Source organism: Cervus elaphus, chromosome 6 (genome assembly GCF_910594005.1).
Source record: "Cervus elaphus chromosome 6, mCerEla1.1, whole genome shotgun sequence".
In the NCBI taxonomy this organism is placed as follows: Eukaryota; Metazoa; Chordata; class Mammalia; order Artiodactyla; family Cervidae; genus Cervus; species Cervus elaphus.
Genome location: NC_057820.1, coordinates 30,205,320 through 30,229,170, shown reverse-complemented (window position 1 = coordinate 30,229,170; position 23,851 = coordinate 30,205,320). Strand labels below are relative to the sequence as shown.

The following is a 23,851-nucleotide window of genomic DNA, read 5'->3' as shown; positions in this document are numbered from 1 at the left end:
GGCGGTCATGAGAAAGCAAAACGGAGGTGCATAAAGAAGGTAGGGATCCAGAGCCCCAAAGAGCAGCCAGAGAAAAACTTTGGCTGCTCTGAAGGTTAGGAGGGCAGCTCTGCAAATAATTTATGATCTTCCTTCTTCTTTTTTAGTCTTTGATATATTTCTTACCTCTTGGAATAGGATTTTTACTTTATCCAGCTTAACTTACATCATTGCAAACTTCTGAGGAAGAAAGAAAGCATCATGTTTTATCTACTGTATTTGTGAGGCAAATATATTCTATTAAAGTGAATCAATTATTCTCCCAGTGTATTTGGACAACACCATTTTTGGTCCTGACATATTTGGTTATTGTAGTTGGTGGGGTGGTTTCCCAATAAACCTGTCAATCAAACCTTCATTTTCTTTTGTAATCCAATGTTGGTTAATGAAGATAGGACCCACTAAAGCACTGTTTACCAAAGTGTGTTTCTTGAAGCATTAATATCACTAGGTGGCACCTCAAATAAATATTTATCCTCAAAATATCTCTTATAAATTTACAGTATATATACACATGGTAACATTCTTGAAAATGCATGTTTAAAAAATCATTTTGCTTCACTATGTTTTCCAAACTATATTGACCATAGACCAATCCCCTAAACTCATCTAAAACAGTTGGCAAAATCAGTGTGGCCCTGAACACATTATGCCATCTTAAAATGTAGTCAGCTATAGAGACACTGGTGGCCATATTCATGTCGAGTTTATACACTAATTACTGAAAAAAGCTTTCACGGAGAAGTAAACAAAGAGCTATATTCAACTCCAGTATTCTGCTACTTCCTTTGGGGAGAGGATTCATGTCCCCCATATAATCTTCCAAATTTTACCTAATTCACTAAAAAACTAAGTATTATTTATGTGTCAATTGTTCTGCTAAGTGCTAGGGATTTGAACAAAATTATTTATTTTTCAGCCTTAAGGATCTCAGTCTAGCGAGAGGAAACTAAACGTGTATACAATTTCAATAAATATAATGAATATTCCAATAAGGTATTCATAGACAGGGGTTTTTTGTTGTTGTTGTTTTGTTTCTAAGCAAAGGAAAAATTAGTTCTGCCTACACAAATTTGGTGAGGTCCTACTGGTGACTTTGAGCTGAACCTGAAAGGATGAATAGGTATTGACAGTTAGATAAACGTAAATTAGATGTTCAATAGATGCTTATCAGATGGATAAATTCAATACTCAAAGTGGTATTTTTAATGACATTTAGCTTCAACCAGCAAAGTAAAAAAAAGGGGGAAATGGAAATAAAATCATTTAGAAACTATTTCTAATGAATATACAAATGAGTTTATAAAGTTCTCTTAGTCTTAGAAATAACCTGTGACCTGAGAAACAAAAGGGAAAGAAATAAATATGTTAGCAATATTCTTGTTGTTCAGGGTATGACATTTCTGTTATAAAAATATAAAGAACAAATTTCACCCGATGAGTTATTTTCTTATGTAAATGGTTAAGATATCCAAGAGATAGTATTTTCCCACATATGTATGTCAATTCATTGACACCCAGGCAGTGTTTAAACTTCCGGTCAAAGTTGGGTCAAATCAAGGTAGCTGAAGGCATTTAGCCACAAAACAAGGTGAAAAGTGAAGCATTGACAACTGAAGTGCCCCTCCATCCCAGAGCCTAAGAAAGCCTCCAAATTCCCTTAACAGTTCAAGACTTTGGTTCTGGAATGAAGAAGAAAAAAAAAAAAGAAGAAGAAGAACTTAGGGCCACACTGAAATCCAGCTGCCCTCACTTCAAACAAGAGCTCAGCTAGAGCCCAGCTTCCCCAGCAGTTGGGGGAAGTCTGTTCTAAGGCTCTCACAGAAAAACTAATCTCAGAAAAATGCGTCACTCAACCACACATACTAGCTCTTCAGTGAAATAAATTAGAATTCCAGATAATATGCTTGTCCACTTTAGAAGTTCTTCATGACCAGGTTCTGTCTTCATCAAGACGAAAGTAGTGATTTTCAAACTTTCATCTGTACCAAAATTATTTAGGTGCTTATTAACTGTGTAGATTTCCAGGAACGTGTCTCCACTTAAAAATTCTGACTCAGTGGTATGGTATGAGGCCAGAATTTACAACTTAAACAGCCCACATGTTTAATCATTCCTGCAACATTTGAGTGTCTCATATGCACCAGAAAAAGGTATATGCATTGGGGAAATTATCTTCTAGTGGAAGAAGACAGAGAATAGTAAATGAATATATGTAAATTTTTTAAATCATTTCTTGTTGTGATAAGTTATGAAGAAAATAAAAACTTAAATGATAAGGTGATGAAGAAAAGGAAATGACTACTCAGAAAAAGTGCCAAGGAAAGTGTCTCTGAGAAAAAGACATTCAAACTGAAACCTGAATAATATAAGGGAGATACTAACAAGAAAACGTAGGGTAAGAATGTTTCAGAGACTACAAACAAAAGTGAAAAGTTCCTGATTTTCCCAGAAATCCCAGAATTTGGCCCTTTCTCAGAATAGAGAAGTTGTTGAAACTGGCATATATTGAAAGACAGATTGGTAGAAGATAAGGTAAGAGGACTGAAGAAAGAGTAATAGGCTCTGATAAAAGACTTGGAACTTATTCTAAGTGCTATAGAAAGCCATTGAAAGCTTTTCAACAGGAGAACAGTCATGTCAGATGTAAGTTCAAAAGTCACATTTTTATAGCTTTATGAAGAATGATCGTAAGATGAGAAGAGTGAAAGTAGTGAGAGCAGACAGTAAACAGGGTAGTCGAGTGTGTGATGCCAGCAGCTGGGTCTCATTAAGTGAGACTAGAAAGTAGTGGCGGATTCAGGGCTTATAATTCTTCTAATGGACTGTTGGAAAGGAAGAGGGTGGGACAAAAGATGACCCATAGGATTTTCTCTTGAACCACGGGGAGTATCATAGGACCATTTTATTAAAAAGGAAAAGACCAGTGGAAGACTTGGTTGAGACAGGGACAGGTTTGCCGATCAAATATTAGGTTTTGTTCATGACAAATTTGGGGCGTCTAATTCAAATACAATTACAAAAGCTATTGGATACTTATATCTGTGGTTCAGTGAAGTCAACAGCATGGAGATGATATATTAAAATGGGGTAGGTCAACTAGAATGATACTAAGATAGAGACTGGAGGGAAGGTAGAGGAGGGATGAACTCAGGAAGAATCTTTAAAAGTTTTCTCAACTTTAGAGTTTAAAGAAAATAAAAGGAACTAAGAGAGAAATTAAGGGCAACCAGGGATTTGAGAGGAAAAAACAAAAAAAATAATGTCATTAAAGTCAGAAACACCATCACTGTTTCCAAAGGCTGCTAAGACTAAGCAGAGATTCTAAATGCTAGCAATGGGTTTGGCCACACGTAGGTCACAATTGACCGGGCTATCTGTTTTGGAAGTCCTGAAAGGAGTAAAAGACCTGTTGGAGTAAATGAAAGACAAAATTACTGAGAGCCCTAAAACCATACTGGATTATTAACACTTTACAGAAATGAAAAGTGAAAAGTTTCTTGCTTACCCCTTGTATTTTGTAATCTGTGAAAATCTGAATACCCAGAAATCCTGAAATCAGAAAAGTTACTAAAGCATGAAGTTATGTGTGCACTAGTACTAAAGCCATAATGACATCCCATTTTGGACTCCATATAACATCAAATGTCTCTTCACAGCCTTCCTATCAATGTCCAGCTGAAAACAAGTTCTCTTTAGATATTCTTTGTAAGTAGAGATCATGACTATCTACTGTACTCCCCAAAGTGCCTTATTTTTTAATGGTCTACAGGAGAGCAAGATCATATTACATTTTGCTAGTGTTAAAACTATGGACAGAGGCTTATAATTTGTACAGGAGGCAGAGACCAAAATCATCCCAAAGAAAAAGAAATGCAAGAAGGCACAGTGGTTGTCTGAAGAAGCCTTACAAATAGTGGAGGAAAGAAGAGAAGCGAAAAGCAAGGGAGAAAAGGAAAGATATACCCAATTGTATGCAGAGTTCCAGAGAATAGCAAGTAAGATAAGAAGGCCTTCTTCAATAAACAGTGCAAAGAAGTAGAGGAAAACCATAGAATGGGAAAGACTAGAGATCTCTTCAAGAAAATTGGAGAGATCAGGGGAATATTTCCTGCAAGGATGGGCATGATAAAGGATAGAAATGATAAGACCAAACAGAAACTGAAGAGATTAAGAATAGGTGGCAAGAAAAACTATACAAAAAAGGTCTTAATGACTTGGATAACTACAGTGGTGTGGTCACTCACCTGCAGCCAAACATCCTAGAGTGTGAAGTCAAGTGGGCCTTAGGAAGCATTAACTACAAAGCTAATGGAGCTGATGGAATTCCAGTTGGCTATTTAAACACCTAAAAGATGATGCTGTTAAAATGCTGCACTCAATATGTCAGCAAATTTGGAAAATTCAGCAGTGGCTACAGGACTGGAAAACATCACTATTTATTCCAATTCCAAAGAAGGGCAATGTGAAAGAATGTTCACACTACCAGATAATTGCTCTCATGTCTCATGCTAGTAAGGTTATGCTCAAAATTCTGCAAGCTAGGCGTTAGCAGTACATGAACTGAGAACTTTCAGATGTACAAGTTGAGTTCAGAAAAGGCAGAAGAACCAGAGATCAAATTGCCAACATCTGTTGGATCATAGACAAAAGAATAAGATTCCAGAAAAGCATCTACTGCTTTCCAGAAAAACATCTATGTGAAAGCCTTTGACTATATTGATCACACACACACACACACACACACACACACGAAACTGTGATAAATTCTTAAAGAGATGGGAAAGAAACCTTTATGCAGGTCAAGAAGCAACAGTTAGAACCAGACATGGAACAACAGACTAATTCAAAAGTTGAGAAAGGGGTATATCAAGGCTGTATATTCTCACTCTGTTTAACTTCTACCCAGAGTACATCATGTGAAATATCAGGCTGGCACAGTCATCAAGACAGTATGGTACTGGCACAAAGACAGAAATGTAGATCAATGGAACAGAATAGAAAGCCCAGAGATAAATCCACGAACCTATGGACACCTTATCTTTGACAAAGGAGGCAAGGATATACAATGGAAAAAAGACAACCTCTTTAACAAGTGGTGCTGGGAAAACTGGTCAACCACTTGCAAAAGAATGAAACTAGAACACTTTCTAACACCATACACAAAAATAAACTCAAAATGGATTAAAGATATAAATGTAAGACCAGAAACTATAAAACTCCTAGAGGAGAACATAGGCAAAACACTCTCTGACATAAATCACAGCAGGATCCTCTATGACCCACCTCCCAGAATATTGGAAATAAAAGCAAAAATAAACAAATGGGACCTAATGAAACTTAAAAGCTTTTGCACAACAAAGGAAACTATAAGCAAGGTGAAAAGACAGCCCTCAGATCGGGAGAAAATAATAGCAAACAAAGCAACAGACAAAGGATTAATCTCAAAAATATACAAGCAACTCCTGCAGCTCAATTCCAGAAAAATAAATGACCCAATCAAAAAATGGGCCAAAGAACTAAACAGACATTTCTCCAAAGAAGACATACAGATGGCTAACAAACACATGAAAAGATGCTCAACATCACTCATTATCAGAGAAATGCAAATCAAAACCACAATGAGGTACCATTACATGCCAGTCAGGATGGCTGCTATCCAAAAGTCTACAAGCAGTAAATGCTGGAGAGGGTGTGGAGAAAAGGGAACCCTCTTACACTGTTGGTGGGAATGCAAACTAGTACAGCCACTATGGAAAACAGTGTGGAGATTCCTTAAAAAACTGGAAATAGAACTGCCATATGACCCAGCAATCCCACTTTTGGGCATACACACTGAGGAAACCAGATCTGAAAGAGACACGTGCACCCCAATGTTCATTGCAGCACTGTTTATAATAGCCAGGACATGGAAGCAACCTAGATGCCCATCAGCAGATGAATGGATAAGGAAGCTGTGGTACATATACACCATGGAATTTTACTCAGCCGTCAAAAAGAATTCATTTGAACCAGTCCTAATGAGATGGATGAAGCTGGAGCCCATTATACAGAGTAAAGTAAGCCAGAAAGATAAAGACAATTACAGTATACTCACACATATATATGGAATTTAGAAAGATGGTAATGATAACCCTATATGCAAAACAGAAAAAGAGACACAGAAGTACAGAACAGACTTTTGAACTCTGTGGGAGGTGAGGGTGGGATGTTTCGAAAGAACAGCATGTATATTATCTATGGTGAAACAGATCACCAGCCCAGGTGGGATGCATGAGACAAGTGCTCGGGCTGGTGCACTGGGAAGACCCAGAGGAATCGGGTGGAGAGGGAGGTGGGAGGGGGGATCGGGATGGGGAATACATGTAACTCCATGGCTGATTCATGTCAATGTATGACAAAACCCACTGAAATGTTGTGAAGTAATTAGCCTCCAACTAATAAAATAAAATAAAATAAATATCAGGCTGGCTGAATCATAGGCCAGAATCAAGATTGCTGGGAAAAATAGCAATAACCTCAGATATGCAGATGATACCACTCTAATGGCAGAAAGTGAAGAGGAACTAATGAACCTCTTGATGAGGGTGAAAGAGGAAAATGGAAAAAGATGGCTTAAAATACAACATCCAAAAACTTCAGTTCATAGCATCCACTCTCATCAGTCCACGGCAAATAGAAGGTACTTCCCTGGTAGCTCAGCCAGTAAAGAACCTGCCTGCAGTGCAGACCAGGTCCAATCCCTGGGTTGGGAAGATCCCTTAGAGAAGGAAATGGCAACCCTCTCCAGTATTCTTGCCTAGAAAATGCTATGGACAGAAGAGTCTGGCAGGCTACAGTCCATGTGGTCCCGATAGTTGCACATCACTTAGCGACTAAACCACCACAAAGTGGAAGCAGTGACAGATTTTATTTTCTTGGGCTCCAAAATCACTGCTGATGGCAACTGCAACCATGAAATTTAAAGAAACTTGCTCTTTGAAAAGAAAGCTATGACAAGCCTAGACAGCATATTAAAAAGCAGAGACAAGACAACCACTTTAACAAGTGGTGCTGGGAAAACTGGTCAACCACTTGCAAAAGAATGAAACTAGAACACTTTCTAACACCATACACAAAAATAAACTCAAAATGGATTAAAGATATAAATGTAAGACCAGAAACTATAAAACTCCTAGAGGAGAATATAGGCAAAACACTCTCTGACATAAATCACAGCAGGATCCTCTATGACCCACCTCCCAGAATATTGGAAATAAAAGCAAAAATAAACAAATGGGACCTAATGAAACTTAAAAGCTTTTGCACAACAAAGGAAACTATAAGCAAGGTGAAAAGACAGCCCTCAGATCGGGAGAAAATAATAGCAAAGCAACAGACAAAGGATTAATCTCAAAAATATACAAGCAACTCCTGCAGCTCAATTCCAGAAAAATAAATGACCCAATCAAAAAATGGGCCAAAGAACTAAACAGACATTTCTCCAAAGAAGACATACAGATGGCTAACAAACACATGCTCAACATCACTCATTATCAGAGAAATGCAAATCAAAACCACAGTGAAGTACCATTACATGCCAGTCAGGATGGCTGCTATCCAAAAGTCTACAAGCAGTAAATGCTGGAGAGGGTGTGGAGAAAAGGGAACCCTCTTACACTGTTGGTGGGAATGCAAACTAGTACAGCCACTATGGAGAGCACTGTGGAGATTTCTTAAAAAACTGGAAATAGAACTGCCATATGACCCAGCAATCCCACTCCTGGGCATACACACTGAGGAAAGCAGATCTGAGAGATATATTCACCCCAATGTTCATCGCAGCACTGTTTATAATAGCCAGGACATGGAAGCAACCTAGATGCCCATCAGCAGACAAATGGATAAGGAAGCTATGGTACATATACACCATGGAATATTACTCAGCCATTAAAAAGAATTCATTTGAATCAGTTCTAATGAGATGGATGAAACTGGAGCCCTTTATACAGAGTAAAGTAAGCCAGAAAGATAAACACCAATACAGTATACTAATGCATATATATGGAATTTAAAAAGATGGTAACGATAACCCTATATGCAAGACAGAAAAAGAGACACAGATGTACAGAACAGACTTTTAGACTCTGTGGGAGAAGGTGAGGGTGGTATGTTCAGGGAGAACAACTTTGAAGCAAGTATACTATCAAGGGTGAAACAGATCACCGGCCCAGGTTGGATGCATGAGACGGGTGCTCAGGGCTGGTGCACTGGGAAGACCCAGAGGGATCAGGTGGAGAGGGAGGCAGGAGGGGGGATTGGGATGGGGAACACATGTAAATCCATGGCTGATTCTTGTCAATGTATGGCAAAAAACCACTACAATATTGTAAAGTAACTAGCCTCCAACGAATAAAAATAATTAGAAAAAAATAAAATAAAAATAATAAAAAGCAGAGACATTACTTTGCAACCAAAGGTCCATATAATCAAAGCTATGGTTTTTCCAGTAGGCATGCACAGATGTGAGAGTTGGACCCTAAAGAAGGCTGAGCACCAAAAACTTGATGCTTTCAAACTGTGGTGCTGGAGAAGACTCTTGAGAGCCCCTTGGACTTCAAGGAGATCAAACCAGTCAATCTCAAAGGAAATCAACCCTGAAAACTTATTGGAAGGACTGATGCTGAAGCTCTAATACTTTGTTTGCCTGGTGCAAAGAGTCAACTCATTGGAAAAGACCCTGATGTTGGGAAAGATAGAGAGCAGGAGGAGAAGCGGGACAGAAGAGATGGTTAGATAGCATCACCAACTCAATGGACATGAATTTGAGCAAACTCCAGGAGACAGTGAAGGACAGGGAAGCCTGGCGTACTGCAGTCCATCAGCCGCAGAGTTTGACATGACTTAGTGACTGAACACAATTGCAGTGTTAAAATAATTTTAGAAGCATTTTATGCTATTTTCCTCTGATTTTCACATATCACAGCAATGGTGTCTGAAGCATACATGATTCTGCACTAAAATGTTACTTTTCTGATGTCTTAAGAATGAATCATATAGAAAGTTATATTAGTAATTTACATAGTGACTATCACAAACATTGTTGTACTTCAAGTGTATTGTAGAATATTGAGATTAGCTTCATACTAATGAAGCTGCTGAAAAATGAAATAGTACTTTCAAAAAAAATAACAAAACCATATGCAAGTGAATACTACCAAAAGAAGAGAAAATAGAGATAAACAACTCAATTGAAATAATAAATACTAACAAGGGGAAATTGTTGTGAGTAAAAACTGCACACAAGTCAATAATAATCATACCACTTTATCACAAAATGTTTATTTCAGAGTGCTGGGAATATAGCTTTATATAAAATACAAGGGTTCCACAGTGTAAGAGTTACATAAATGGATACTGCTTACCAGGATCTAAACACAGGGAAGCTGTAGCTTGACTGAGAAGCCCTGCTGGTTCTCCTCCCGTATTCTAGAGGTGTTTTAGGAGTCCACCATAGCCTCTCTGAAGAGTCCACGACTAGATCAAAGCTGGTGAATATACTTTAGATCACAAACAGTAGTTTTGAGACTGTTCAGCACCATCCCAACATCCTGGCTGATTTCATTTCATAGGAGATCTGATTCTTCTTTAGTTTTTCTTTGGAAAACACCAAGGTATCTGAACAGCTCCAGTATAGATTACACCCAGTTTGTCTACAACAATCATTCAAAACTCTTTCATTCCCTTAATTCAGTATATTTGATATGAGGAATGTTTAGCGTCACTAGTATTCAAATAAGTGTTAGACTATCAGCTCCACCAGAGCAACAATTTCTGCCTGCTTTGGTTACTAATTTATCCTTAATGCGTGGAGCATGCATGCATGCGTGCTCAGTCAAGTCTAACTTTTTGCAACCCCATGGACAGTAGCCCACCAGTCTCCTCTGTCCATGAACTTCCCAGGAGAGAACGTGGAGTGGGTTGCCATTTACTTCTCTAGGGAAGCTTCCCAATCCAGGGATCAAACCCACATCTCCTGTGTCTCCTGCATTGGTAGGCAGAATTTTTACCACTGAGTCACCTGGGAAGCCTAATGCCTGGAACAGAACCTGAAATACTATAAGTGCTAAAAGAATATCCAGTTTGCAAAGTTTCCCAAAGACAAAGATTATTGTTTGAAGTGGATGGGAGATACCACCCCCCCCCTCCGCCCCCACCACTGTAGAAGTGTTTGTCTTTTAGTAGGGGGAAAAATTCCTATCCTTCCCAGGTGAGATATGTTATATTGAGAAAACAATCTCATTGAAGATGTTTTGAGTCTATGGCATTTGTGAATTAAATAAAGACTCAACTGTAAATCAATACAATTTTATGGCTCTAAATCAGTGACTGAAAAATCATTATGTGGAATAGAAAACTCATAATTTACGGACTGACCAGACCTTAATCTTCCAACTATCAAATGACCCAGATGACCAAAGGAAAATGATGTGACAAAACAGTTTAAACAGAATGGCTGGTCTTACTGTAGCAGCTTGTGTTAGCAGTTTTGAAATTCTGCCATCTTTCTCTTTTGACAGCAGAAGTCAAACTATTCTGAGAAATAGAAATTTTCAATTTACTCTGTACAAGCTGAATAAACATTTTAGGGTCATGACCATCACTCTGAACCTTCCAAGACATGAAATACTTCTAAGAAAAAGAGGAATACAACACAATGCTGTTTTTAATTCTTGTTTGTATCCTGGCAGTCCTACATCGATTCCTGTAAATACCACAACCTGGTCAGGACTTCATAGAAAAAATGAAATCACAGTTAACATTTTTTTGTGAAGAAATGTAAGCAAAAGCAGATATTCTTTCCTTAATTATCTAGGAAAATTATTTGGCCACTGGTATTTTACCAAAATATCCCCCATATGCGTGGCTTTAGATATATATTTTCTAAGTCAGAATAAGCCATCTGAAACAGAACAATTATTCTGAATTTAGTTATTTAATTATGTACATCCAGAATGGTTCGCCTATATTATTGAAATTTACAAATCTAAGTGCAAACAATAAATGCTGAAGAAGGTGTGAAGAAAGGGGAATCCTCCTACACTGTTAGTGGCAATGTAAACTGGTAAAGCCACTATGGAGAACATTATGGAGACTCCTTCAAAAATTTTTTTAAAAAATCTAAGTGCAACTTTGATTCATAAGAAATTAATCAATCAACAGGTGTTTATACGATGAATTTACTGAAGAATAAAATGAAAATGGATCCTTATTTTATATTGATTAATATTTCATACTTGGATTTAACATAAATTATTCTTGGGCATATAAAAGATGGTCAGTTTTCTAATTGTTAAATACTGATGGCTGTAATTCTAGAAGGAGGACGACCAACCACAGCCCATAATATATGTAGAATGACTTCATACCCATGTTCTTGAAATAATAAAAAACATTTGAAATGTAAAAGTGCTATGGCTAGCTACTTTTCGTTTAATAATAGCTTTAAATTCAAATAGGTGGAATTAGTTGATTAAAATGCAATTAATATTCTTGAAAATCCTCTATATCTTTTCATAAACATAAAAATTCAGTCTTAAAAAAGTGTAAATAATCTGTTTTCAAATCTTATGAATGACAACTTTATTTCCTCCTCTGCATTCCATTAACCGAGACTGATGTAAAGACGGCCCTGCTATCGTCAAATCTTTCCTTTTTGTCATCTTCCTATTGGTGCAACATAAAAGGAAGATAAATCTCATGACGCAAGGCACTAACACCCTTTAATTAGTCTCTGGTTATTTACCTTGGGTGTTCCTTACAGTTGAAAGGCCAACTGAACCTACTGCCAAGCAAGAGCTGACGGTCACAAGGAAAGGTAATCACATTAAAACATCCAAAGAGAATAATTCTTCTTCATAGCAGTTTGTAATTATTACACCACCAAAGTTATTCTAGAAGAATGGTTTCTTCCTTTTGGCTTTTATTGTTAAGCTTGAATATCCTTTGTCATCATTATGGTATTAGTTTCTAATCTAAACCTTAGATTCTGTATAATGTTATGATCAAATTTATTTTTAACTTCACTTTGGGTTAAAGTCAAGATTTGATACTTGCTAAAGTACTGAAGACAATGTAGATTCTTTAAAAAAAAAAAGTATGTTCAAGACAGTGAATCTATTCCTACAGACAAATGTGGAGGGCTAACTTTTTAGGAAGATGAAAGTACAGGATAATCCAGATTGATCCCATAATTAATTTCAAAATTTTATTTCTGTCTAAAGGTTATAATTTCACTTGTCATAGTATACATCTTTAAAAAATAACAGGACTTATACATCCCTCATGAAAGCTGAATAGTTCTGTTTCACAAATTTTTCTGGATTGCCAAGTTATGAAGGCAAATTCAAGTACTTACTGTTTTAAGTAACTGATAAGAATGGTCTTATTTCTCTGGTTTCTACTTATGCTAAAAAGGGAATAACTACTACCGTTTTACAAGTTGTTTTTGTATGAGTGTTTGTGATATCATTTTGTATGAATTATAAAGGATTCCATGATTCACCATAGAAATATTGTTCAGACTACAATCTTAAAAGTTAGCCAATGATTATTGTACAATATTTTTTCTATATTCACTATACTGTATTGTAATCATCAGGCTTGCTAAGAGGCTAGATATTAATTATTCCAACCACAAAAAAGAAATGATAATTATGTGACGTGACAGAGTTTCTAATTATCAATATAATGGCAATCATATTACAATACACAAATACATTAAATAAACATGTTAGACACATTAAATTAACACATTGTTATATATTAAATCTATTTCAACTGAGAAAAATTTCACTGGCAAGTGAAGAATTCATAAGGAGCTCCATTCTATTCAATGAAATTTGAGGAAACAATCAATGCTGTAGGTTGCTCAATTTGAACTCACATTAAGTTCTTTTCCATTCAGTGATATTCCATCAGAGGTTCTGAAGTCAGTTTAGTAGAATAGCCTTTCTAATCTTTCTTACCTGGAAATCAAAAGTGAGTTGAGTCTGGTGTACGCTCTTTATCAAGCCTGAGCTTCTGATTCTGTGACCCTAGTCTGTAAAATTCAGTTTGCAGGTTTCAAGTCTATACAAGTATGATGATAACAATGGCTGTAACAAGATGTAGTATTTAATTTATAAATGCAAAATTTATTTAAATATTTAAAAAATCTAAAATGTTATGTGTATCTTTCTAAAAAGACAATTTAGCTTTTAAAATCAAATAAACAGGTATTACTACCCTATACTCCTTTAGAAAGATAAGGTTAATTTATTTCTCCAAATATTTCATCCAGAAAACTGTAATAGTCATATCTTACATTTTTTTCATTAAATTGATCAAGCTAATTATATAAATTATGATTACTGGAGAAGCAGATTATGAAAAATGCAGTTTCAGGATACTCCCTCCAATCTCTTTAAGTATTCCTATTAGATCAATCACAGAATTAAAGAATTTCAGAAATTTCAGTTCAAACTTTTATTTATAGGCAAGAAGAATACTAGGGCCAGATAAAGGGAAATACTTATTCAAAGTAGAGAATAGAGCCAAAGGAATGTGTAGTCACTTCAGTTTCTAATCTGAAGCCACTCAACTGGTATTAGGAAAGCTATCTAATTCTTTAGCCTGTCATTTAATGCCTCATCTTTCTCTGCCCTAAACTTTCTTTCCAACTTTGTCTTCCCCTTCGCTCCATTCAAATGCCCGTGGATATTCCTAAGGAGTTCTCTTCTCCTTGAAATTCCTCTCTATTAATCTCTGCATGAGCAAGTCCCACCTATATGCTATGTCCTACAGAAATAATTTATTGATTTCTTAACTGAACACTTCTATCTGTAGAAAAGCACTTTTGTGACACTTTCTACTCTCTTTTCTCTAACAGTGATTTGTGTGCATTGCAACTCTTCCTAAAATTCGTGTCACTTGACCAATTCACCTCAACAATCTCAACACTGACACACACGGCTTTGTTCCTACTAGGTTCTTGGTACACATGAAATGAATATAGCATTAACGTTGTAATGACACATTCAGTAACATAACTAAAAATTAAATTCATATATTTCCTACCATTTGGTTTTTCTAAAGCTTTTGATAAAATAGATTTCTCACATTGGCTATATCTCCCCCTAAATCTGATTTTTCCCGCCCTTAAACCAAAGAAAGCATTGCTCCAAATCAGTCCTAAATTAGCAGCAACAGATCCTGTTAATGTAATGTTTTTAATTTAATTTTAGGTGCAATGATGAAGAGTTTTTTCCTAGCTGTGACTATCCTGGCATTAACCCTGCCATTTTTGGTGAGTTAATTTCATCTAATCAGTTTGTATCAAAAATTCTTTTCAAATTTATTTAAGGGCTTTAATTGTGTAAATTTCTAAATACAGTTATATTTTATAGAACAAAATAGCTGCACAAGTAATTTATTTTTACATTTGTTTTTTCTTATTAAAGTCATATTCTTCTGGATATTCTTCTGGTTTCTAGAAATAAAGAAATCACATTTTATCATCTAGAGAAAACCTTTAAAATTCTCATATGATAGAGAAAATACATTTGGGGGAAAATCCTGAAAATATTTTTAAATTATAACATGCACTTAAAATAATTCACAAAAAATAAATATATAAACCATAGACAAAGATCAGAAATGTTTTTAATTAAATTCTTATTTCATGCAAAGTCCAATTTGCTTAGGAACTAAATCCTTAAAATATTAGGACCTTGCTTAAGTTTTTTTTACCAATTTCAAATAACTGGACATGTACTTTTAATATTTAAATGTACTGTAACTTTTGTTATAATATTTACATTGTGTCAACTTCCTCTCAGGGATTATATCTATAAACACCTCTTTGATTTTTAGGCAAACATCTGAAAGCATCAGATGTTTATTTTCCTGTTCTTACTGTTGGCAAATAAGTTCCTGGGATCCCCAAATGAACATGAAAATAAAACAGACAAATAGCCAAAACAATGAGGAAAACTAGTCAAAAAAAATTAAAAGAAAAAAATCCCAAACCTTTTTAATGTTACATGTAATTACACTACATTACAGCATGTAATTCAAGAAAATGCCTGAAAATCATAGAGTTATTTATGGATACAATCCCTGAGAGGGAGTTGACAGAATATGAAGATTATAACAAAAGTTACAATATATTTGAATGTTAAGCATACATATCAAGTTATTTGAAAATGGTTTAAAAAAAAAGCTTAAACAAGATCCTAATATTTTAGGAATTTAGTCTCTAAACAGACTGCAGTTTGTGTGAGATAGGAATTTAATTAAAAACATTATACATTACTATGTGTAAAACTAGATGGCCAGTGGAAATTTGCTGTATGATGCAGGGAGCTCAAACCTAGGGCTCTGTGACAACCTAGAGGGGTAGGACGGGGTGGGAGGTGGGAAGGAGGGCCAAGAGGGAGGGGACATAACATACCAAAGGCTGATTCATGTTGATGTATGGCAGAAACCAACACAATATTGCAAAGCAATTATCCTCCAATTAAAAATAAACAAATTTAAAATTTTAAATATATGATGCTTTATGTCCTCCTCTTGTTCTGATGGGTGGGGCCACGCTCAATAAATCTTTAATCCAATTTCCTGTTGATGGGCAGGGCTGTGTTCTCTCCCTGTTGTTTGACCTGAGGCCAAACTATGGTGGAGGTAATGAAGATAATGGGACCTCCTTCAAAAGGTCCCAGGCATGCACTGCTACACTCAGGGTCCCCAGCCTGCAGCAGGCCACCACTGACCGATGCCTCTGCCAGAGACTCCTGGACACTCACAGGCAAATCTGGGTCAGTCTCTTGCGGGGTCACTGCTGCTTTCTCTTAGGTCCTGGTGCACACAAGCTTTTGTTTGTGCCCTCCAAGAGTCTGTTTCCTCAATCCTGTGTAAATTCTGGAGGCTCTATGCTGGGGTTAATGGTGACCTCCACCAGGAGGGCTTATGCCATACCCAGGTCTACTGCACCCAGAGCTCCCGCCCTGCAGCAGTCAACTGCTGACCTGTACCTCCGCAAGAGACGTTCAAACAAAGTTCTGGCTCAGTATCTGTGGGGTCTCTGGGTCCTGGTGCATACCAGGTTTATTTGAGCCCTCCAAGCATCTCTGGCGGGTATCGGGTTTGATTCTAAATGCTATTTCACCCCTCTACCGTCTTGCTGGGGTTTCTCCTTTGCCCTTGGACATGAGGTATCTTTCCTCGGTGGGATCCAACGTTCTCTTGTCGGTGGTTGTTCAGCAGTGAGTTGAAATTTTGGAGTTCTTGCAGGAGAAGATGAGCACAAGCCCTCCTACTCTGTAACAAGTGACTTCTACTCTACAACAAACTGTGGGAAATTCATAAAGAGATGGGAATACCAGACCACCTGACCTGCCTCCTGAGAAATCTGTATGCAGGTCAAGAAGCAACAGTTAGAACTGAACATGGAACAACAGACTGGTTCCAAATCAGGCAAGGAGTACATCAAGGCTGTATATTGTCACCCTGCTTATTAACTTATATGCACAGTACATCATGAGAAATGCTGGGCTGGAGGAAGCACAAGCTGGAATCAAGACCGCCAGGAGAAAAATCAATAACCTCAGATATGCAGATGACACCACCCATATGGCAGAAAGCAAAGAAGAACTGAAGAGCCTCTTGATGAAAGTGAAAGAAGAGAGTGAAAAAGTTGGCTTAAAACTCAACAGTCAGAAAACTAAGATCATGGCATATGTCCCATCACTTCATGGCAAATAAATGGGGAAATAATGGAAACAGTGACAGATTTTATTTTGGGAGGTTCCAAAATCACTGCAGATGGTGACTGCAGCCATGAAATTAAAAGATGCTTGCTCCTTGGAAGAAAAGCTATGACCAACCTACACAGCGTATTCAAAAGCAGAGACATTACTTTGCCAACCAAGGTCTGTCTGGTGAAAGCTATAGCTTTTCCAGTAGTCATGTATGGATGTGAGAGCTGGGCTATAAAGAAAGCTGAGCGCCAAAGAACTGATGCTTTTGAACTGTGGTGTAGGAGAAGACTCTTGATAATCCCTTGGACTGCGAGGAGATCCAACCAGTCTGTCCAAAAGGAAATCAGTCCTGATTATTCATTGGAAGGACAGATTCTGAAGCTGAAGCTCCAATACTTTGGCCATCTGATGCGAAGAACTGACTCATTGGAAAAGACCCTGATGCTGGGAAAGACTGAAGGCAGGAGAAGGGGACGACAGAGGATGAGATGGTTGGATGGCATCTTCGACTTTGGACATGAGTTTAAGTAAATTCCGAGAGTTGGTGATGGACAGGGAAGCCTGGTGCGCTGCAGTCCACAGGATCAAAGAGTCAAACACGACTGAGCGACTGAACTGAACTGATAACCTCCTCTTAAATTGTAAAATTTGGAACAGCACTAGTCCTTGTTTCATAATTCATTTATTATTAAATTTAGTTTTACTTTCAAGTTATTATCTCTTAAATAATTCTATTTGATAAATTCTTAGAGTCTTTTAAAAAATTTGAATTACTATGACCTTCGCATTTCTTTTCTTCCTTTCTTCTTTGAAAGTTGATTTTATTGTGGCCACCTGCATATTTAGAACTTGGGCTTTCTCTTGATGGATAGAGGTTAAAGTTTAAATCAGAAAGTAATTCACAACTACCTGACCTCTGAAAACATCTTCTTGAACTATCTGAGCCAGTGCTAGCCCCAAATTCTCCTTCCTGTCTTCACAAAGCTACAAGCCCCATGGATATGAACAAATAATTCAAAAGAAGAATGAAAGTTTATATAATTTTTACCATCCAATCTTATTATACAATCTTACTTACCCAATTAAAATCATACAACTTATTACAGCAATGTTGTAGCATCTTTTATGTGCTAAATGTATTCCTTCTCTCCAAAATATAAATAGCTAAGATAATATTTATTACTAGCAATTACAAGATGAACTGCACAATCTTATAGTTTATTGGTGGCATTATAAATTGGTGTATCTTTACTGTACAGCAGTTTAATAATTTCTATCAAAGAATTTTCCCCCCAAAATCATATTTTTGAAAGACTGCTTTAAGAAATCACTGAAAACTATTTAAAAGGCCATTGACATCTGGGCTTCCCTGGTGTCTCAGATGGTAAAGAATCTGCCTGCATGCAGGAGACCCAGTTTTCATCCTTGGATTGGGACAATTCCCCCAGAGAAGGGAATGGCTACCCACTCTAGTATCTTAGCTGGAGAATTCCATGGACAGGGGAGCCTGGTGGGCTACAGTCCATAGGTCTTTTTAAAAGTCCATTGATATCTATCCAGATGTTATCCATGTCTGTATTTATAATAAAAACATTTTTTTATAAACCTTTAAAGGTTAACAATAAAGAAGAAACATTTCATGACATAAGCATTGACTGGCTTTCAACTTTGAATATGCAAGTATGAAAACTGAGGTGATGGAAAAATGATATGAGATCATACATCTTTAAAAAAATTTAAGATACAAGATACTAAAATGAACATATGCCAGGAATACGTAATGCATGTAGACTGATAGTATATTCAAATCTATATCTAAACTTTCAGGATTTTTTAGTGTAGGCAAACTTTCAATATTAGTATAACTTTTTAAATTTTAAACTAATGACTTAATAAATTTAGAGGTAAATAAGTCCCTGTCTTAACACACTCTGTATTTTATTATTTTTTAAAAATCTCTGATATCCTATACCAACAACTTCCTAAAGGTTTATAGGATCTTTTATATACCAGGGATATGTGTGAAAAGTCTTAAACTAGAACTGTCATCTTAAAACTATTTACCATTATGAATTCACCTTTCATAAGTTTTAAAGTTTCATATAGACATGCCTGGAAACTACTTTCTCACTCCTGATTTCCTATGCATGTTAGATTCCAGAACTAAGAAAAGTACTAAACATACATAATTTTTAAATGCTATTATTTATATAACATTTATATACCAGTGTTATGCTAGAGGCAATTTTTTAATCAAGAAAACCTCATAAATCATCTTAGGAGAGCAGAAACAGAAAAAATATGCTCAATTCTCCTCTTATTTTTAGCAATATATATTCAATACAAATTGAATATAGGTTGTTCATGTTCTTCATTTAATCAATATCATATATAGTTGTTGGTACAGAGATCAACTGATCATACTCTTTTCAATCTTGAATTTTTCTCCCAAATAGTGATTTTTAAGAACAACTTAACCATGGGGCTCATTATTGCTATTTTAGTTAGCATGTATCTGTCATTTCTTGAGGGCTTCACAGACTATAGATTAGATGACCTAGAAAAGTGTTTTATAATATTTTACAATACTAAAATAAAAACAAGAAAAACATGTTTTGTCTTTTTTATAAAAGATATTTTAAAATCACAAAAACTAGACTCTATCATGCTTTTGTTCTAACTTCTTAATTCCAATTCTTTCTCTGAATCTCACCAGGTTGCCCAGGAGCAAATCCAGGAACAACCAACAGTAAGTTTGTTTCCAGTAGAGATATGAATCCAAAGCATAAAATTCTGCAAAGTTTAATGATATTAAAATGCCTTCTAGCTAAAGACTAAGTAAATATTTAAACTACATAAAATAATTGAATAATCTTTGTAAAATTTCAGCAACTAATCATGTGAATCAACATCAATGTTTACCTGAAAATCTTGGTATCACTATACAGACCTAGTCATGTCGATTTTCATAGTACTTAGCAACATGAGAAAACCTTCTCAGAATTCAGTACTGGGAAAACAATGAAAACAAAAGCAAAGCTTAATATTTCTTCTGTCTACTTTTGAAGAAATGGGGAATGATCCCTCTCTGACACATCTTCGGATGCTTCTCAGACACTTGTATTTACTTCCCCCAGTTTGTTTGAATGAATACCTTTAAATATGTCTTCTTTCATGAGAAAGCCTTGCTTTGAGATATAATTTCATTAATTTGTTTCTATTCATAAGGGAAGATCTAATGATTTTCTATTTTATAACTGTACCTAATTAATATTAACTAATTAATTAATTAACAGAGCTAATCAATTAGTATAATTAATTATAATATAATCATATATAATATTAATATATCAGTATATAATATACATAATTCAGTTCAGTTCAGTCGCTCAGTTGTGTCCGACTCTTTGTGACACCATGAATCGCAGCATGCCTGCACCTAATTAATATGTTTTATGACTGCACCTAATTAATAGAACTGTGGCAAATAAAAATGGAAAACTTCCTAACTGATCTTTAATGGATAAAACTAAGCAGAAAAAAAAAACCCAACATATAAACCCAGGAATCCAAATCACATTATTTTTACTATTTTGTTAGAATTTGTTTAGAAAAAATGCACCCTTAGCCTAATCCCTAGATAAATAAAATAAGAAAGTTACAAACATGTGGTGAGAATATATATATATGTATACACACACATATATATGGAAAGAGATATACTTTTTCTTCCTTGTGTGTAGTATGCTTGTGTACTGTATGTCAAAGCTCTCTATGAAACTGGTCTAGCTGTGGTACTTATAAAGTGCAACATTTACTGAGCACTTTTTATATATGCCAAGCTCTGGGCAATGTGGTTTACTTTATGAGCTATCTCATCTAATTTTTTTGAAACTAATGTTATTTTCAATATTCGCTGAAAAGCAAGAAGTGGACGAAGATGTACAAATCCATACCTTATAAAATAATTTGGTTTCTGGGTTCACTAGTCCCAATGTTGTACTTTCTTAACATCAAATACTGTAACTATTTCAAAAAATTCTAATTTAAGATATCTCTTCACTCTATCCTACAATACCATTCTGCATAATTTATTCTTTTTGCAGGGCTGTGAGAAAGATGAAAGATTCTTCAATGACAAAATAGTCAAATATATCCCAATTCAGTATGCGCTGAGTAGGTATCCTAGTTATGGACTCAATTACTACCAACACAGACCAGTTGCACTAATTAATAATCAGTTTCTGCCATACCCATATTATGTAAAGCCAGGTGCAGTTAGGTCACCTGCCCAAATTCTCCAATGGCAAGTCTTGCCAAACACCGTGCCTGCCAAGTTCTGCCAAGCCCAGCCAACTACCATGGCACGTCACCCACACCCACGTTTATCATTTATGGCCATTCCGCCAAAGAAAAATCAGGATAAAACAGACATCCCTTCCATCAATACCATTGCTACTGCTGAGTCTACAATTACACCTACCACCGAAGCAATAGTGGACACTGTAGCTACTCAAGAAGCTTCCTCAGAAGTTATTGAGAGTGCACCTGAGGCCAAAACAGACCAAGTTACTTCAACCGTGGTCTAAAAACTCTAAGGAGACATCAAAGAAGACAATGCAGGTAAATGAGCAAAAGACAAAAATGAATAATAACTGAGATTCACGGACTTATCAATATAATCGTAACATCTAAACTAGCATAGATAGATAAATTAAATCTGTTATAGAGAAGGCAAAATGGGCTAATTATAACTTACATTTGCTGGTTCTTCAGCACTGATACACTAGATTCTTTCCCAACAAGAAAATTTTAAAATATCTTATTTTACAAAATGAATAAAAATTGTGGATTTTATTATTAAACCTTTTTCAACAATTGGTATAATCCTCAAATCTATTAGTTTTATTTTACTCCTGTTCACACAGAAAGACAATAAAATACAGTGTCAAACTCATGATTTTTCTTATCTCAAAAATTTGTTTTCTTAGAAAAAAATCATATAGGATTTGAGTTTAAATACATTTTAATGGTATACCAGTGTTGTTGCACTCTATTTTTGGTACGAATAGAATGAAAGGAAACAATATGTTTCACACATAGCATTTTATCTCAGGCATCACTTCTGAAAGGATGTATAAGGTTAGGCACCCAAATTTCTCCTACTGTAAGGTAATCCCATGAAAAAATTTTAATTTTTAACTTATAAAGCACCTACTTATTAAAAGGAAACTTTCAGAACTTTAAATATAATGTAAAATATGTCTATTTATTATTTGAATCAATGGATAATGGCAGAATCCAAAATAATTTAAAACATATGAAGAAGTTAAACAGAAAGATCAATAAGATAGAAAATAACTAAAGATTGTGAAATAATTTAGGAAGAAAGTGACAAAATTTTGAGGGTCTAGGCAACAAATACTTTCATCACACTGTCTACATGATTTTTGGTTTAAAATGAAGTCAACATGATATAATGGTAATAGCATTAGATCAGAGAAGGCTGCTGCTTCTGTTGTGTGACTTTAAGCAAGTCATTGCTCTCTCTGAAGAGTCATCACTTTTTCTTTTTCTCATAATTTTGGTTGCTATGAGATTCAAATGAGAAAGCATATTGTGAATGAGTTGTGAAAAGTGATCAATCTGTGAAATATAATGCTCTAGAAAAGATGAAGCAAAATTAGTAAATATTAAAATTTACTTTCAGCTAAAATATCAAGTCCTTACTAAATTATCAAAACTACATAACAATCTCAGTTTAATCCTGTAGCAGCCATATGGAATGGATTATATTACCATCTTGAATCCACAAATGGAAAAAAAAAAAAAAAAGCTATGGATCAAATTGCTACAGCTGAAAGTTCAAAACTGGAAACCAAATCAAACCTGCTTGATTTCAAATAGTAAGGCTTAATTAGTACATCTGCTATTTCCATATGGGCTAATTTGTTATAACAAAAAATAAAAACAGAAAATATACTCTAATTTTCCAAGATCAGCATATGTGTAAATTTTAATACTGAGTTTGTGTTTAATAGGACATCTGGTAAGAAAGAGAAGATAATAAGCTGATAAATCTTTGACTCATTAAAATTTCAAAAAGAAAATAAAAAAATTAATGGACACAAAATGAAAACAAGTAATTGAGTATGCAACTATTTTATTGATATGAAATACATTATTATATGATTGTTTTTAATAAAATAATCATTATCTCAATAGTTAACATTTGTTCAAAACTCAAGAACCTAGATGCCTAAGTTAAAACCACACAGTGTAAGATCACTTATAAAAAAAGAATATATAGGACTGTGTCTTTCTGTGGATATTAGATGAAGACAATTATATCAGTTCACTATGTGGTGAATTTAAATATTTAAATTTATATATTTAGTTAGATAAACTCCTTGCATACAGACATGAAGCAAATCATGGAAGCTAAATAAAATACGTATCATGAGAACTGCTAGCACATTGTGAACTAAATCTCTAAATTGTCATTTTTATAGGTCTAGCTGAAACCAAATGACTACTTCAAACTTTCCTTTGGCCAGTTGTCTGCCTTGAGTGAAGAAAGAATATGATTTTCACAGATCCAGCTCCTTTCTCGTCTCCTCTTACATTTTACATTTATGTCGCATTTAGTTTTTTGATTCCTGCATAATAAAGCCAATCGAATGCAATGGATCTCTTAACTTGAAAAGAGTCTGTGAATACACCTCAGGGGTATTTGAAACTTTGAAATTCCAAGGTAAATTTAGTATGAATTTGGAAATACACATTTAATTGAAGGCAAAGCTCATAATTTCATCTGATTCTCAAAGTGGTCCACTCATTAAGACCATCTTCTGCAGGATGATATGGGAAAATCTAAATTTATGGCTAAGTCATTGGGGTCAGAGGAGAACTAAGCTATAGTGTTCAACTCTAGAAGACCACGAAGTGATTCTTGAGCAGCCGAGAGAGAGAGAACGAGAACTCTAGAGTTAGCATTAAGTGCCCAAAAGTAATGCCAATTTTAGTCTAGATCA

At 35.4% G+C, this 23,851-nt stretch overlaps 1 protein-coding gene across 2 annotated transcripts; it reads left to right on the top strand.

Moving 5' to 3' along the window:
- Nucleotides 1-11,694: 11,694 nt before the first annotated feature.
- On the top strand, nucleotides 11,695-23,503 carry CSN3 (casein kappa). 2 transcript variants are annotated; one of them, XM_043906554.1, is made up of 5 exons: nucleotides 11,695-11,896; nucleotides 14,304-14,365; nucleotides 19,534-19,566; nucleotides 20,924-21,440; nucleotides 23,330-23,503. In XM_043906554.1, the coding sequence occupies exons 2-4, from the start codon at nucleotides 14,309-14,311 to the stop codon at nucleotides 21,404-21,406; spliced, it is 573 nt and encodes a 190-aa protein (XP_043762489.1). In that variant the 5' UTR covers nucleotides 11,695-11,896; nucleotides 14,304-14,308; the 3' UTR covers nucleotides 21,407-21,440; nucleotides 23,330-23,503. The 2 variants fall into 2 exon arrangements, with proteins under 2 accessions (XP_043762489.1, XP_043762490.1); XM_043906555.1 differs by lacking the exon at nucleotides 11,695-11,896 and having other exon boundaries at nucleotides 14,068-14,365.
- The last annotated feature ends 348 nt before the right edge of the window (nucleotides 23,504-23,851 follow it).

Bases quoted from the DNA above. Each gene is read 5' to 3' on its own strand.
- CSN3 (XM_043906554.1), top strand. From the start codon at position 14,309: ATGATGAAGAGTTTTTTCCTAGCTGTGACTATCCTGGCATTAACCCTG. The intron at 14,366-19,533 runs GTGAGTTAATTT...GAATCTCACCAG, and splicing joins CATTAACCCTGCCATTTTTG to GTTGCCCAGGAGCAAATCCA. The intron at 19,567-20,923 runs GTAAGTTTGTTT...TTCTTTTTGCAG, and splicing joins AAATCCAGGAACAACCAACA to GGCTGTGAGAAAGATGAAAG.